The sequence below is a fragment of the Alosa pseudoharengus genome, unplaced genomic scaffold, assembly GCF_046254945.1.
Source record: "Alosa pseudoharengus isolate Yale_2024_CS ecotype anadromous, Long Island Sound unplaced genomic scaffold, YU_APseudo_1.1 YU_APseudo_1.1_scf_12, whole genome shotgun sequence".
Lineage (NCBI taxonomy): Eukaryota > Metazoa > Chordata > Actinopteri > Clupeiformes > Clupeidae > Alosa > Alosa pseudoharengus.
In genome coordinates this window covers 6,286,325-6,303,824 of record NW_027468587.1, presented here as the reverse complement: position 1 = coordinate 6,303,824, position 17,500 = coordinate 6,286,325, and the positions used below count along the sequence as shown (strand labels likewise).

Below are 17,500 nucleotides of genomic sequence, written 5' to 3'. Positions count from 1 at the left end.
GATTAATTGTGGAAGGAGCCTTTAAACTCCACTAGTGCGACTGAAGGACAGAGGGATTGAACGAGCGACAACGAGGCTGACAAGCTTAAGGGAGATGCTGACAGATAGCCAGTGAGGTGGCCAAGGGACCAGTGGCACACAGGAGGGCGAGAGCAAGTGAAAGGTCCTCTGTGGTGCCAAGAGGGAGGGAAAGAAAAGGAGAGGGTGGGGTGGGTGGGGTGTGTGGGGGGATGAGGTAGGGAATAATAAGACTAATAACAATAATAATGTTTAATAATAAGACTAATAATGTTTAATAATAAGACTAAAAGAATAATAATAGATGCTTTGGACTGAAGAGACTGCTAAGAACTATGAACTATAAACATAAACTGGTAGGTAGGTCACCAGTTAAATCTATATAATGAGAACAAAGATAACTCTAGGAAGATGGGATGCATGAAGATGGGATGCATGAAGAAGGGATGCATGAAGAAGGGATGCATGAAGAAGGGATGCATGAAGAAGGGATGCATGAAGAAGGGATGCATGAAGATGGGATGCATGAAGAAGGGATGCATGAAGATGGGATGCATGAAGAAGGGATGCATGAAGAAGGGATGCATGAAGAAGGGATGCATGAAGATGGAGAGAGTAACCAAAGTGAACAGTGGCAAAGAGAAAGAGAAAGAAAGAGACGCAGGATGATTCACAAATATAAGGAAAAGAGGTACGCAACTATCGGAGAAGAATGTCAGGGAAGAGAGGAAGTTCTTTCTAGTGGACATGTGCAGTGTAATTCTACCTTTGGGTAGCGGAATCTGAAGTCCAACCTGCCAAAGTTGGTCAGGAAGCAGAAGCGGGTCAGGAAGAGCCAGTCCTGAAAAGGAGACACAATGAGACTGAAAGAGGTCAAGATAGGAGGAGAAAGAGAGAGGGACAATGAGAGAGAGAGAGAGAGGTCAAGAGGAGAGGAGATGTAAGTAGCGTGGAGCACATAGAGGAGGAACTGGATAAAGGGCAAGAGAAGACAGAGGGATGGAGAGAGAGAGAGAATAACAGAGAGAGAGAGGATGAGAGAGAAAGAGAGGGTAAGAAAGAAAATTTAAAAGCGAGAGATAGAGAGAGAAAGAGAGACAGAGAGAGAGAGAGAGAGAGAGAGGGAGGGCTAGAGGGGAAACACATTAATAGTCAGCAGTGCCTATCCGGCCACAACATAGTGCTGATGGTATCGTTTATGGTTCCTGTGTACAGCACTGCACACAACAATATCACTCAATTGGGTGTTTGCTGAGAGAGGTGATACACTCCAGTACCCTGGATTAGTCTCCTCTTCCTCACACACCATCACCGCTCAATGGAGTGGAAAAACATAGTGGGGGTGGATGCCAACTTTACACCCCAACGCCATCTTGGTTCCTCCTGCCCTGCATTGGGGGTGGGTCTGCATGTTGCCGTAGCAACAGAGGTCACAAAACCACACAACCACCCGATTCCACCCTGACTGAACTCACCCAAACAAGAGTCGGGGGTGCGGCCAATTGGGCGAGACGGACATAGTCATGTGACAGGTGCTATCCGGCGCTCCTTTGAAGAGACCCCCTTGTTGTGAAGTTGTGAGCGCGCACGCCACGGCTGGTCAGCTGTAGCCATAAACCCGCCGCCGCACTCAGACCACATAACAACACTGCTCAGTTACTTTTTTTTTTACTGTCATGGCAACGACCACATGCCTCACTCGCCAGCTGCCATAGAAACTGAAAGAGGCCCCACTCTCGCCGAATAAAAAAAATAAAAATGAAAGGCCGACTAGTGCTGAGGAGTTGGAGGCCATAATGGTCTGCCTTCATTTTTATTCCATTTCTCTCTCCCTCTCTCTCTCTCTCCCTCTCCCTCTCTCTCTCTCTCTCTCTATCTCTCTCTCCCTCTCTCTCTCTCTCTCTCTCTCTCCCTCTCTCTCTCTCTCTCTCTCTCTCCCTCTCTCTCTCTCTCCCTCTCTCTCTCTCTCCCTCCCTCTCTCTCTCTCTCCCTCTCTCTCTCTCCCTCTCCCTCTCTCTCTCTCTCTCTCTCTCTCTCTCTCTCTTTCTCTGTTGCCTACTCTATTACTCTCTGAATCGGCATTGGCTGTGCGTTGTCCTGGGTCTGGTCTGGAATCACAGAATGTTCTTCCCCTGCGACCTGCAGGGTTGAGCTGACTTGATGAGCGCCGGTACGGCAGCAGACATAAAAGGCAAACATCCCCACCTGAAGATGAATGACGGTAATTATGCGCCGTCATAGCAGAGAGATCACTTATGCAAGTTTCAGGGGGGAAAAAAGGTGCTCCATCTCCAAATTTTCCTCCCAAGAGCCTGTTATTTATTTTTCGGTTTTGTGCGCTGATTCTAAATCACCCATCTAACTCCGCCTAGCTGCATTTTCCCTCCTCTTTAATCTCCTTCTTGAGACATTTTTCACTTTCCTTCCATAACCTTGGGCTTCTCACTCCACTGTCACCCCACCCTCTTTACTAACCCAAATATTTTATCTCCTTTTCTTGTGTCTTAGTGTCCCCACTCATTCCCTCTTTCCCTCCTCCTCCTCCTGGTCTCCCAGTGTCTGATCTGGAATCAGCTAGGAGCGTGTGGCTTCCGAGCCCTCTACTTACTGTGTCCCAGGGCTCTGGTACTCGTGTGTAAAGCAAGGTGTGCACACACTGTCAGCGCTAATCCCCATCACCTTTCTAATTCCCTACAGACACAGCGTTGTAATGCAGTCATTGAGCCAATGTGTGTGTGTGTGTGTGAATGGGGGGGAAAAGAAAGAAAGAAAGAAAGAAAGAAAGAAAGAAAGAGTGGACATGACATCAATCAACAGCTACAACCAGATGAAGTATCCAACCATTCTACAAATCATCCAGCCTTTCCCTCTTGTCCCCTTCCTTCTCTTTTCCTCTCTTCCTTCCTCTCTCCCTCCCTCCATCCCTCCCTCTCTCGCCCTCTGGATCCCTCTCTGCACACTAAGCCTCATTAACAATTAATTACCAATCAACTAGTCATGTCACCCCTCGTCCACTGGCCCCTAAAAGATTCATTAGCAAAGTTACACAACAGTGCAACTCTTAAACACACACCTAGTCAGGCACACGCTCACACATAGATACACATCCATATGGCTATACACACACATAGAAGGAAGAACCTGGCAATGTAAGGACTCAGACTGTGGTTGTTGCTGATAGCACCAGCATATACTAGCACACAAAAGTATTATCTTATCATTGTGTAATAAGAGATACTACTATCCAAACTATTATCTAGTATAAGTATAAGTAAGTATATATACTCTTTTGATCCCATGAGGGAAATTAGGTCTCTGCATTTATCCCAATCCGTGAATTAGTGAAACACACTCAGCACACAGTGAAGTGAAGCACACACTACATCTATGTTGGGCAGAGGCAAGCATTTCTAGAATCTAGATGCCAATATGCCATGTCACTGATATTACTCCTTACTATTGATAGCACCCTGGTGGTAATGATACTACATTTTACTATTTCATAACATAGAGATACATGTACTTGGAGTATTGTGGTTGGGTGGGGGTGAGGGAGGGTGGACAGAGACAGAGGGTGGTTGTCCTGTCTGTCTATCTGGTAAGCTGGAGGGGCAAGAAGAATTTCCGAAAGGATCAATTAAATGTCTATCTATCTATGGATGCTACCTGCAAACCTGCAACCCCCCCCCCCCCCCCCCACACACACACACACACACACACACACACACACACAATGCTTGAATATGAACTATGAATGTATGCATTGAGATTAGTGTTAATGACTGAACTATGGCAGCCTCAGTATTAGTCTACACACTTAGGCATGGTGGAGAGCCAGTCACAGGCTGCAGGCTCCGGGCATGACCTTGCTGTGGGGCAAACGGGGAGATTAATGGTGTGTTTAAGCACGCCATTCAAGTAGACACACACTACTCATACCTCCATATGGAAATGCCTCAGACTATAACTAAACCCAGAGTTTTCCAAAGTGCCTTAATGCTGAAATTGAGAATAAATGTTTACAATGAAAGCAAATGTGTCTAAACCAAATAATGCATGTTTTCAGCTGTTTAGTTCTGTCATATATTAGCCAGGTGCAACATGGGTGCTTTACACATAAAACATATTTAAGGCACTTTGAGCTTTTCATCATTTTGTATAATATTATGCAGCCTACTTTTCCTCCCTCAACATTTAGGCAGTCAATCGTTAGCTACCTGGAAACGGGGCAGGATTCAATCATTGAAGTGGGACAGGAAAATGAACAGAGGCTGTTCTGAGAGCGAGGAGCCCTCCGCCTGGGATTTGGCTCGAGCCACACCCAATTTACACATTATTTTGCACATTTTTCTCCCACGCTGAGCACGTGTAGCCTACTGATAAAAACGAAACACATATTTAAAAAAAATAAACAGCTACCAAGCCTCTCACCCTCTATAATAAAACCACATTGAAGTTCAGGTTTTGGCGTCTGAGTTCACAGTCTATTCCTGCGTAAAGGCAGAGTGTAATGGGTCTGTCAGTGATGCTATAGCCTACTGACAATGATTGAGCAATAATGACTCAAGTGTTGACGACAGAGCTTTCTGCCTTCTGCACACCTGTAACGGTGTCGACGATATTCGAACGAAGAGTTGTGGAGCACCGCTATGTGGCTACGAAAAGGTAATGAATGGAAAGTGTTCTTCGCAAAGGCTTGCTAAACACGGCACGATGGATGGTCTTAAAAACACATTATTAATAGGGACCCATATATTCTCATGGACACTATGCTTTTCAGATACACTTAAATGCTGATGTTTCGGCAAATAAAGATGCCATTAGCAGGTAAATGTAAGAGCATAAAATGACATTCTGCAGCAAGTTTAAGCAGATGTTTGCACACCGGACAGATCACAATAATCGTGTAAATAGTTGGATAAAAGCATAAAACATGGAAATGTATCTCACCTCTTTCGTGTTGACGATTCCTCTGACATATTTCCCAACAACGGAGCCGACACATAAAATACTCGACAATACCGCCAGACCCAGCACCTTCTCCATTTTAACCTGCTCTCCTGCTCCGCGCAGATGAACCCTTGCCAATATTCGAGTGTGCAGGAAAACAGACGGAAGGTAAAAGATGTGGGCAGCAGGGACAGAGAGCGCGCTCCCGTATCCTGCTCATGCATGTATCCCCAATACCTCAGAATGGGGGCGCGCTTTTCACAAGGATACGCGCCCCAACACCCCTCCCGTCCGTGTCTACCAGGGGAGAGCGGAACGCGCGTGTCCGACAGAAGGATGCGACATATACTAAAATAAATATTTCTAACTCTTACAGTGTCATTTCATATATGGCAGTGGTAGATAAAGTTTTTTTTATTTATTTATATAACAGTGCAGCCTGTTCCTTCAGTGCTACTTTATAGCCGAGCTCTACAGACTACCAATACATCGGCTGCGTTTTGGCCTAGGCCTATTCCAGCTCCAATCATAACGTTGTTTGTAGCCTACATGACATGTAGTACACACAAAGGCTAACTAGAAGCGAGAGAATGTGTGAAACTTGTCAATAATTCAAAACAGTCATATCACTTATATATTTGTTTGAAGAATATTTATTCAGATAAAAATCAACACAAGGAAAAACATATTCCTGAAAATAGTAATTTTGAATATTTATTATATTTTGCAGTTGCACACCATGATCATTCTTGCTTAGTTACTGCATGATTTGTTAAATTGATCCATATAGGGATATAATAATATGAAGCTAAAAATAAAGTAATAAAGAATATATATATATATATATATTCATTCTTTCATGTACACATGGTTGCACTTGTGGTATATTTCAACTCATAAAATTATTTTTTTATTAAAAAGAAAATAAGCTATTTTATACAGCATTCAGTCTTAGTATGGCTTGCATGTTTATAGTTGAGACTACAACTTTATCCCAACTCAAATCCAGCACTGTAACAGCATAACAACACTACACAAGCAGAACTCAACGCCTACATCTCACCTCATTACTGAAAACAGTCCATGACTAAGGACTGATTAAACAAACAATACTACGAAACTGTTCAAGAAAAAAACATTTGACACAAGATCTCTGAGCCATGAATTAGGAGTGGACCAATTACCAATCAGTAGCCACCTTAAAGGGAAGTGGCCATTTATGATGTTTGGAAGTTTAGTTCAGCAGTCAAGGCCAGAGAGACAGCTCTGAGTTCAAAGCCTTCTGCAGACTGACTGACTAACTGCACCATTAGTCTTCTTCCGGCAAACACGACTCAGAACCTCCACACCACTGTGTTACAAGTGCAGGACGCTTAGGACAGATGTATTATAGTGACACCCATGTTTTCCTTAGGACAACAGGCTTATGGAGGTCATCACCCAAGGTGATCAAAGTGCTCTGCCACCCACAAAGGGTGTTCAATTTGACCAGCTGTATTAGTGGTTATGATACAGTGCTGATGCATATAAGCAAGTGGAACAGACTCTCGCCTATACGTCACATTGCCTACTCCAGGTGCAAACGGACAGAGTAACTTTGAGTCAGGACAATGCTTAGACACAGCAGATCCAGTCTGGTTCTTAGTGCTTACACAGGGTAAGAATACTATAAGTAAACACAAGAGTGGCACTAAAAAACTACAGTAGACTCCTCGGCTGCAGCTTTGCGTAACTGAAAGGGATGTACAGTATGATGTGTGTTTCTGTAGTCATCGGTCTGAGGACCAGTGGTACAAGTTCAAACTACCAGCCACAAAATCACAGGAGAGGTACATGTAGACCAAAAACAGAGGTACAATGTCTTTTTCTACTTTTAAATAAGCACATACATAGTGTCTGACATTCAACTGCACGCGCTCTACAAAAATACAGACTATGACAACTACCATCACTTCACGAAAGGCAAGGACACACTTGTTCAAATGAATAAAGGAAAACAACATTCAGGGACACACACAGACACTCAGGCAAGCAGACACTGACACACACACACACACACACACACACACACACACACACACACACACACACACACACACACACACACACACACACACACACACACACACACACACACACACACACACACACACACACACACACACACACACACACACACACACACACACACACACACACACGTCACTGTCAAAGTTTGAATGAAAGTGCGGAGTGATCAGAAAAATAGCGCAGCATTTGAAAGAGGTGGCGTCAACAGCAGACAGCCTAGTAAGGACGGGGACTCTGAGGAGGTGAGTCAGGAGAAAAAGAAGAAAAACGCTGCCCTCTCTACGGAAGCCACTTTGCATTCCGAGAGAGAGAGAGAGAGAGGGAGGGAGAGAGAAAGAGAGACTCTAAACACCCCCCAATCACACACAGACACCCCAGAAAAATATATCCCCCCCACACACACACCTACCCCCCCCCCACTCCTCAGAGTTCTGACTTTAATCCCCCAACACATCCGAGCCGATAACATCCAGCAGTTCAATGCATTTGGTTCATCTGCCCCTCTAAGCGTGTATCTGGGTCTGACCCTCTCCGACCCGCTCAACAAGCACGGCAGCCCCTGCGCTGCGCTGATAGCGGCTGCTGCCACTGCCACGAAGCGCTTTTTAGTGAAGTCAGGCGTTTTTCGTTTTATTTATTTATTAACTGCACGGGGGTCAAACTGTGCCTCCAGGCTCCGCTGTCATGATCGTGTCAGTGTCGACGACTTGTCATCCCCTCTCTGAACGTCCCCAAAAAGGACAGCGGCGTGCATATATATATATATATATATATATATATATAAAAACGATGGCTCATCAGAAGTCTCTGTGATCACTTCACCATCCGAGAGCACTAAAAGTAAACAGGCCTGGGTGTTCGCACCAGTTAGCCCTCAACAGGGATCACTGCTAGCCATTTTTTGGGCCCCTTAAAATAACATTATCAGACCCGTTGACCCCAAGCCTAGACACTTAAATGGGCCGCAGGGGCTGAAAGTGCACTGAGTGCCGCCTTCCTGTTGGGGGCGCTGGGTTGTCAGTCTCACCTCTCCACCCGCTATGACACCTCTAGCCATCTACAAGGCCACTGGCTTGGTCGTCTGCTCGGGCAGCAACAGGCATCACTACAGCGGGTCACATCCTGTCAGCGGCCCGCTGTGGTGATGATGACGCGATGCCGTCTGCCTGCTGCTGGAGGCCAAGTCTTAAAATAATTCCTCGCTGGGCTGGTTGGGAGCTTGTGGGGCGGGGAGGAGAAATGGGTCAATATGCAGCAGCTCTCCTGACATTACAGGACCGAAGACTGAGATAGTGTCAGATGGAAAGAGAGAGAGAGAGAGAGAGAGAGAGGCAAAGAGAAGAGTAGAGGAAGGACAGAGCATCTAAGTTTGAGTTCTAGTGCTAGTCTGTTAGCTCTTTTCCAGTTGACGATCATACATCTGCTCCGGCACTGATGTAGAGATGAATCAGCGATGGCAACTCCATGGCTAGGAGCACGCCCACAAAGGACTCACGCTGTCTTACAGGAGCAAGAAAAACACTAAATGACATCAGGAAGTAGGGAAAAGCTCTGAAAAGCTCTGAAAAGCAACAGTATCACAAATCTAAATTTTCCTTTCTTTTTGGACAGCCTCCTGCTGGACTGAGCTGAACCCATGATCAATGGTCTCTGATGGTGGAGATTAATGCTCGCAACCACCGGCTCCAAGTGGACAGTGACCCTAAAAAAAGACAGACGGTGCTTTACACTCCACTGATTAGTGCTACTGCAGCAACGCTGCAGCAATCTCCAGCTGGAACAGAGGCAGTCTGAGGAGGCACCAGAGGAACAGAAACCTTCTGTAAAGGAACAGCAGACGAAGGAAAACAGCTATGGCTATATGACATCTACTCTTCACAAACCAACAGATGCGCTCTCAAAACAGCTATGGCTATATGACATCTACTCTTCACAAGCCAACAGATGCGCTCTCAAAACAGCTATGGCTATATCACATCTACCCTTCACAAACTAACAGATGTGCTCTCAAACCAAGGATTACGCAGCTTTGAATAAGACAGCCTAAGAAAAAAAGTTACATAAGTCTATATGATTTAAATAAAACATTTCCAGGTATTGGCAAACCCTTTCGTCCAGTTTTCGTCCTTGGTTCCTATCCAGGACAGTCAGTTAGACAGCCGACACAGAATAGTGTCTTCAATTCGTGTAAAATCTATGAGGCCAACTTCTAACCCAACGTAAGCAGTGGGTTAGAAGTTGTGTAGTGTGTAGTGGACACAAGAGGTTTTGATAAGGCAGTTAGAGGGGACACATAGTGCAAAGGAGGAGGTTCCTATGCATCACTATGTCTATGTGGTCGGCTACTGCAGTGGGGCTCTTGAGTGTTCCAGGGGCATCCTAAAGTGCTCTGTCCCACAGCTCCCAAGAGTTCACAGTTTGAACCACCAGCATTATACAGCTCAAAGGCAAAATGGCGATAGGTAGAGTGTGTATCGATGAGATGTGGGTCTGTGTGTGTGTGTGTGTGTGTGTGTGTGTGTGTGTGTGTGCGCGTGTGGGTGTGTGTGTGTGTGTGTGTGTGTACACGTGGAAATGTTCCGACCGCTCGGAGGAGTGACTGATTGTTGCTGGTGACTGCAATGGTAGGTAGCAGCAGGGAGTTTTTTTCTCTCTTTCTTCTTTAGTGTGGTCCTCTCTGCTCGTCCCCCCCCCCCCTTTTCTTCACTGCTCTCATCATCATCATCCTCTTCAATCACTTTCTTCACCCATCTTGACTGACCTCAGCAAGTTTCTCCTATTTGTCTACAAAACCTCCTGCCGCCCCCCCCTCTCTCTCTCTCTCAACCCTGTCTCCCGTTTATTTTTTTTATTCTTTGGAAAATGCAATAAAGCTGGCGTCTCATTGGCTGCCTCAAACGCCTATCTCCCTGGAGTCCCCGGGGTTGTTGGCCGCCACCAGTCCGGCTAAGCCCTCCTCCTCCTTCTCTGGCACTTTGGCCCCTTCCTCCATCCGAGCGTCCACCTCCTCGGGGATCACGCCGCTGCCAAAGAGCCGGGGAGTGTTTCCGTGGTGGTCATCGGCGGCACCACCGCCGTCGTGGTGGTGATGAGGGCCAGGGCCAGTGCGCTCCAGCTTGCGGTGGGTGTTGCCGTCGCTCATCGCGGCGTCCTTGCCCTGGAAGACCTCGCGGATGCGCTCGGCGCAGACGTTGGTGGCTTCGCGGGTCTCGCGCGACAGCTGCGACAGGCTGAGGAAGCCGTGCGGCAGGTCGTCCACGATGCACAGCGTCACGGGCTGGTCGGCGCCACGCAGCCGCTTGGCGAACATCACCGAGTCGTCCAGCATCGGGTCCAGCGCGCAGGCCTGAGGGCAGCAGAGGAGAGAGATGAGAAACAGACATGCAGGAAGGAGAGAGAGATGAGAAATGGACACACAGGGAGAGAGAGAGATGAGAAATGGACACACAGGGAAAGAGAGAGATGAGAAATGGGCACACAGGGAGAGAGAGGAGGAAAGGGCTGGGTAGAGCAGAGAGCTGGGTAGGAGAGGAGGAACGGGCTGGGCGAGTGGGACTTGATGCAGGGAAAGAAATGGTGGAGAACAAGAGAGGAGGGTGGAGGACAGGGATCAGAGAGGACAAAATGATGGAGTGATAGAGGTGAGGAGGGGTGGGGAGGGGTGAGAGGGGTGAGAGGGGGTGGGGTGGGGTGAGGGGGGTAACGGATGGAGAGAATAACAACAAGAGACAAGGCCAATGACAGAAGAACATCCATCACATAAACACCAGGCTGCCCTCTGGAACACCATTTCAGAAGAACCACTCACTCGCACACACACACACACACACACACACACACACACACACACACACACACACTTACGTCCACTCTGGGTGTCTTACCACGATGTGGACGGGCGGCAGGCCCTTGAGCATGCTGTCGGGGGCCAGCAGTGGTGACATGTAGGGGTTCCTGACGAGGGGCGAGGTCTGGGTGGGCATCTCGGCCAGCTGCTCCGAGCGCAGTGGCTCGAAGCCCACGGGGAACTCACGCGTATCCCCCGTGCCGTCCTCGCCGCTGGGCGGGATGGCCACCGAGGAGAGGGCGCTGGACGCCAAGGCATCCATCGGCTTGGACAGGAAGAAGCTGACGCCCTCAGGCTGCGGGGTGATGAGAGGAGAGGAGAAGAGAGGAGGAGAGGAGAGGAGAGGAGAGGAGAGGAGAGGAGAGGGGAGGGGAGGGGAGGGGGAGAGAAGAGGAGAGCAGAGAGGAGAGGAGAGGAGAGGAGGAGAGGAAAGGAGAGGAGGAGAGGAGAGGGGAGGGGAGGAGAGGGGAGGAGAGGAGAGGGGGGGAGAGGAGAGAAGAGGAGGGGAGAGAAGAGGGGAGGAGAGGAGAGGGGGAAAGAGGAGAGGGGGAAAGAGGAGAGGAGAGGGGGAGAGAAGAGAAGAGGAGAGGAGAGGAGAGAAGAGAAGAGGAGAGGAGAGGAGAAGAGGAAAGGGGAGGAGAGGGGAGGAGAGAAGAGGGGAGGAGAGGGGAAAAGAGGGGAGGATAGGGGAGAAGAAGGGGTGATGAGAGGAGAGGAGAGGAGGTGGGGGATTTCTGTAAGAATTCATGTGTTTTTCTGTGGCAGTGGAGGGAAGGGAAGACTCGTCTGACAGAGTGTGTTTGCTGTATAATTTAAATCCCAGCTGTCGCAGCTGGTCCACAGAGAGACGAGAAGAGGTAGCGCCAGAATCAAACAGATGTGGGATAAGTTTAGATACTCTGCTTCCGTCTGTCATATATCACAAACCCAAGTTTCCATCCGTCTTTGTGAAGTGAAGAGAAAGACTGAAGGAAACTTTTTTTATTTTGTACTTTTGAACTATATGATCACAATGCAAAAAGAAAGCAAGGTCATGAATTTTAAGTTTGTGTATATCAACACTGATTCTTAGCTTATATATATATATATATATATATATATGAAATAAATGGAGTCACCTTTTCACATTTTTCAAAAATATTGGCACAGAGACGGACAAAAGGTTGGTATTACCGTGCACTCGGACAGCAGTTGTGCATTCTGGGTAGAGTTGAGTTGAGTTGTATGGGTGCCGAGGTCCTGGCAGGTGTGGCTCTTGAGGGACTCCTGGCGCACGGAGAACTCCGACGACTGGTTGGGGGGCACGGGGGGGTCAGAGTGAAGAGAGGTCAGTGTCGCCTCGGAGACGCTCTTCCTCACCGCCTCTGCACGAGCCAATGACACAGCAGAACCGAGAGAATGGGTGCAGGTAGAGATTAGTAGAGAGAGGTGAAAGACAGAGAGAATAAAAGTAGAGAGAGAGAAGAGAGATAAGCAGGTCAAGAGAGAGAGGTTGAGAGAGAGAGACAAACAGAGAGGGAGGGAGAGAGGGATGGAGGACAAGTTCGATTTGAAATGGAGCCCAAAATAACCCCCCAACGAGGCTGTAACTCAGCCTCTCGGTGTATCTGGGCCTGTCCATGAACAGGCCCAAGGTCATCCCCACCGCTCAAGGTCATTCAGAGTCATCCAGCAGGCAGAGCAGCCGTGAGAGGGATGGAGGGAGGGATCAGCCAGACGGAAGAATGAAAGTACACAGCAGGAGAGGAAGAGACATCGCTCACTCGCTCACTCTCTCTCACTCTCACACAGATAAAAAGGTGCGTGATCTAGGACAGACACCAACACAGACACACATCAGAGAGCAAGTGGCGAGGCAAAGAAAATCCCCAAGCTGATAGTCTGATAGTAAAACATCAAATGGATTAAAAAAAAAAAAAAAGTGAATGCCGAAAAAGGAGGAGGAGAGGATGATACTGGGGTGGATGATGCCCTCCCAACACCCAGATTGGATGAGCCTGTTGACCGGGAGACTGTTGCCAAGGAAGCAGGCAGGATAGTGATGGTGGAGTATGAGGAGGGGAGTGTGTCTGTGTGTGTGATGGGTGGGGGGGGGGGGGGGGGGGAACAGGAGTAAGGGCACAGTTTGGTGATCGTGGTGTCAGTGTGACTTACACACCCCCACCCCACCTCGTGAGTGTGTGTGTGTGTGTGGGCCTGCACCCAGTCCCTTTGATGCTGCACTCATGCCAGCGCCCACTCGCTCGCATCGCCAAGCCTTTGTCACCTTGGCAAGCTGACAGGACAGACCACACACACACACACACACCTTCGGCTCAACGCCTCCATCCCCAACCCCTCCCACACCCGTCCGTGCCCCCTGGCACATCCCGGTTGGGTCGCCAGCTCTCATCGAGGCCGGAGACGACTGAGACAGGGGGATTAAAATATTACTCTGCTGATTAAGTTTATTAATTAAAACGGCGGGAAGTCGTTTAGCGGGAAATTACCACACAAGAGTTTCTGTTGGTCTGATGTAGGAAGTCAGTCGAGCATATTATTAGCCCCTTTGTTCCCTTTTATGAGCCAATTTCAGAGTAGAACTCACAGCCAGTCTATTCCATGGGCTACAGGTTTATGACTGGAAGGTTCACTGAAGGTACATTTTCTCTTTTTCTCGAATGTGTGCTGCAGTTGAGTATGGAAGTAGCATCCGATCTGCAGGTTAAATGACTTAAAATTAAATGAAAATTAAATGTTAAATAAAGGTCAGCTACGTAGTAAATGTAATTAACAACAACATATAGCTCTGTAAACAGTGTGTGTGTGTGTGTGTGTGTGTGTGTGTGTCCCTCGGTCTTTGTTTATTTCAGTAGAGAGGACTACAGGGCTGGAGCGGCCGTCAACGCAGAAGAGATTTCCGATTCCAATTAGTGGGAGAGGACAGAGAGAGACAGAGAGAGAAAGGGAGAGAGAGAGAGAGAGAGAGAGAGAGAGAACATCACCGGTTGTTTATAGTCACTATCTGAGAGAGCAGCCATTCCCATCAATCAACACCTGCATACTGTACAGGCTCTGCCTGTCAAATCTCATCAGAGGTCACAACCAAGCGAGAAAGACTCTCTCTATTCGGTCATGGGTTTGGCAGGTTTGACCACTTCTTTTTTTTTTTTATCCTCTATTGACTGACAGCCCCGATGGCCAATCCCCTGCATTCATAGGGGGAGGGGAGGGGGAGGAACAAGGCAGTGCAGGTAGGTGGCTGGGAGGGAGGACTTATCGGATGACTGACAGTAGAGAGACCCTCCTACCAGAGCAAGAGGCGGAGCTGGGAGAGTGGAGGGAAGGCATCACTAAGGTCAAAGGTCGCCTGAGGAGCATCCACAGGCGCCAGAGTGCTGCAGGGAGGAGAGGAACATGGTAGGATGGAAAAAACCCAAGGTCACTTCTCAAGGTCGATTCAAGGTCAAGTTGTGAGGTAAAAGAGAAAGAATCAATAAAGCAGAGCATCGGGTGAGGTCAATGCTTGCTTCAATGTCTCTTCCGTGGCACTCATTCAGACTGTTTATCAGGTTTGCAAAAGAGCGGAGCAATTTGTGAGATCAAGCAAGTGCAGAATATCAGTGTTGGTGGCTGCCTTGTTATTAAATTAACATTGACTTGAAACAGTGTTGAAAGAGGGCTTTTTTTGGGTAAATGTTGAGGCATTTGTCACGGTAGATTAGTTCAGCTACTAAGTGGATTCATCTGATCGCTCCTTGTATCTGTGTACACACATTTTCCAAACCAATGATGTATCAACCCCCCACACACACACTCAAGAAAACAGATAAAGATTGAAACACACGCACACAAAACAGATAGAGATTGAAACATACACACACAAACAGATAAAGATTGAAACACACACACACACACACACACACACAACTCCGTACCAGTAGTGGCTCTATTGTGGTCGAGCAGGGAGTGGATCCAGTTGGAGGCGCCCTGCTTGAAGTCACGCAGCAGCAGAGCCGTGTCTCTCCGCACCATACTGAGCGTGCTCACCTTCTCCACCTGCTTCTCTGCGTACGGCTCAGAGCCTATGTGCGCACGAACACACACACACACACACGAAAAAAACATCAGACATTTAAATAGAGATAGACACACACACACACACCAAAAACTTCAGACATTTAAATAGAGATAGACACACACACAAACACACACACACGCACGCACACACCAAAAACATCAGACATTCAGATACAGACCAATACACACACAAAACATATATATATGACCACACACACACAAAAACACATGATATATGCAGACACACACACAAACAAAAAAACATCAAACATGCAAACACACGCTCACACACTGAACATTCAAACGCACACACACATTGAACATGCAAACACACACACACACACACACACACACACACTTCCGATTCACAGAGAGAGACAGAACATATGCAGACAGCATTAGACACATTCTGAAACACTGAGCAACCGGCAGCTTGCCCAGCAGCTGAACAGATCCTTTCTGACTCAGTGCCGTTCCCTGCTGCATAATGGAGAAGAAAGAATCTTGGGCATAATCAGACACGTGTCAAGAAAATTCTTTAAGAAAAAAAGAAGCAATCAACCGGGGCACAAAAAAAGGTCAAAAGACACAGTCTGCAAATCCTGTATTCTTCTCAAGCTGAGCATGAGTGATGCACACACACACACACACACACGCACACTACAAGTGCAAATTGACCAGCATGCAGACAGACATATTCCCTCACCTGTGTCACTGAGTGTGTGTGTGTGTGTGTGTGTGTGTGTGTGTGTGTGTGTGAGAGAGAGAGCATATGACTCAGCGATTTAACCGTTCATGCAAGAAATGTGAATTTTTAAAGGTTTGTGCATCACCGGTTGAGTATGAGTACCGTGTGTCTGTTTTTCTTACTGTGTATGGTTATGTATGCACACAGCATGTGTGTGTGTGTGTGTGTGTGTGTGTGTGTGTGTGTGTGTCTACTGGTTGTGTACTGTATGTGTGTAGTGTTTGCTGTGTGTATGTTTGTACAGGGATGTAGTGGTAAAATAAGAGGTGGGTAAACTATGAATTCTGTGAGGTGGACTGCACCATGCGGTATCGGGTTTTTAAAAAAGTCATTCAGAACATGTTTGATTATGGCGGAGGTTATTGTCCAATGTTTATAACAATACCAGTGGTATTAAATGGTTCCTAGAGTGTTGATGAGTGTATATATTGTGAATGTGGATAATACAGTGTGATATTTGAATGTTAAAGTTGCAATTGGTGAATAAACTCTTTTGAGAGGTGGATAAACTCTAATAAGAGATGGATAAACTCTATTTCTGAAATTTCAGGAGGATAAACTGTGTTTACTTACGTTTAGCCTCCACTACATCCCTCTGTATGTCTGAGTGTGTGTAGTGTGTATTTTCTGTGTATGCTGTGTGCATGTATGTTTGTATGTATGTGTGTGTGTGTGTGATTGTGTGTGTTTGAGAGCGTGAGAGAGTGTGCAGTTTGCACATACATAATCTGCATGCTGGTCAATTTGCACTTGTAGTGTGTGTGTGTGGGGGGGTGTATTTGTGTGTTTATGTATTTGTCCATGTAGTGCTTGTAATTAGATATTTGCTGAGGCAGCAAGAGAGCACGCAAGGGGGCAATGGTGTGTGTGTGTGTATGTGTATGTGTGTGTGTGTGTGTGTGTGTGTGTGTGTGTGTGTGTATATAGTGTCGGTACCTGCGTAGGCACTGAGGAAGCAGGAGAGCATACCGAGTGGCAGCAGTGTGCGTGCGTGCGTGCGTGCGTGCGTGCGTGCGTGCGTGCGTGCGTGCGTGCGTGCGTGCGTACCTGTGTAGGCACTGAGGAAGCAGGAGAGCATACCGAGTGGCAGCAGTGTGTGTGTGCGTGCGTGCGTGCGTGCGTGCGTACCTGCGTAGGCACTGAGGCAGCGGGACAGCACGCTAAGGGGCAGTAGAGGGTCCATGAGTGTGAGGAGGCGTGAGGGCGAGGCGTAGGCGGTCAGTAGCGTGGCCGGGTACGCCGCCACCAGCCCCTCTGGCATACGCACACCCTGCGACGCCGCCCGCATCGACACCGTAATGGACAGGTTCCCGCCCGCACTGTCCCCTGCCAGACACACCTTCTCACCCGTCCAACCTGGAGAGAGAGAGAGAGAGAGAGAGAGAGAGAGAGAGAGAGAGAGAGAGAGAGAGAGAGAGAGAGAGAGAGAGAGAGAGAGAGAGGGAGAGAGGGAGAGAGAGAGAGAGAGACGTTACTTTTACCCCTTTTAATGTTACTCTTACCCCTTGCATCGCGAGGAACCAATCACATCGGTGTATCTGATATAGGTGGGCCAGAGGCGAGCTAAACAGATGACGACTGAGCTGCAACGAATCAGTCAGTAAACATTGGTTGTAGTACTGTATTATCTAATTGCGTCAAAGTCCAGAATCAGTCAGTAAACATTGGTTGTAGTGTTAAGTGTTATCCAATTGCGTGCAGTGAGATTTTTAAATGCATGCTTGGTGCCACCCCTCGAGTTGGGCCATTTTCATTATTTGTGGCCAGACCCTTAATCTTTCTAGATTACCAGGGTCTGGATTTTCCAG

The 17,500-nt window shown here is 47.6% G+C and overlaps 2 protein-coding genes across 3 annotated transcripts in view; both read right to left on the bottom strand.

The window, feature by feature from the left end:
• The window catches only part of tmem145 (transmembrane protein 145), a 22,466-nt gene extending 14,742 nt beyond the window's left edge, over positions 1-7,724 (bottom strand). Inside the window, exons 1-3 of the mRNA XM_076279616.1 lie at positions 7,706-7,724; positions 4,969-5,180; positions 785-859 (exon numbers count right to left, since the gene is read on the bottom strand). Coding sequence (XP_076135731.1) covers positions 785-859; positions 4,969-5,180; positions 7,706-7,724 — 306 coding nt within the window. The remainder of the gene's footprint in view (positions 1-784; positions 860-4,968; positions 5,181-7,705) is intronic.
• lipeb (lipase, hormone-sensitive b) overlaps positions 7,460-17,500 on the bottom strand; it is a 33,199-nt gene continuing 23,158 nt past the window's right edge. The window contains exons 9-14 of one of the 2 annotated variants that reach the window (XM_076279889.1): positions 16,821-17,048; positions 14,803-14,949; positions 14,176-14,262; positions 12,059-12,249; positions 10,923-11,180; positions 7,460-10,384 (exon numbers count right to left, since the gene is read on the bottom strand). In XM_076279889.1, coding sequence (XP_076136004.1) covers positions 9,932-10,384; positions 10,923-11,180; positions 12,059-12,249; positions 14,176-14,262; positions 14,803-14,949; positions 16,821-17,048 — 1,364 coding nt within the window. In that variant the 3' untranslated portion in view covers positions 7,460-9,931. The remainder of the gene's footprint in view (positions 10,385-10,922; positions 11,181-12,058; positions 12,250-14,175; positions 14,263-14,802; positions 14,950-16,820; positions 17,049-17,500) is intronic. The other variant, XM_076279890.1, reaches the window with a different exon arrangement.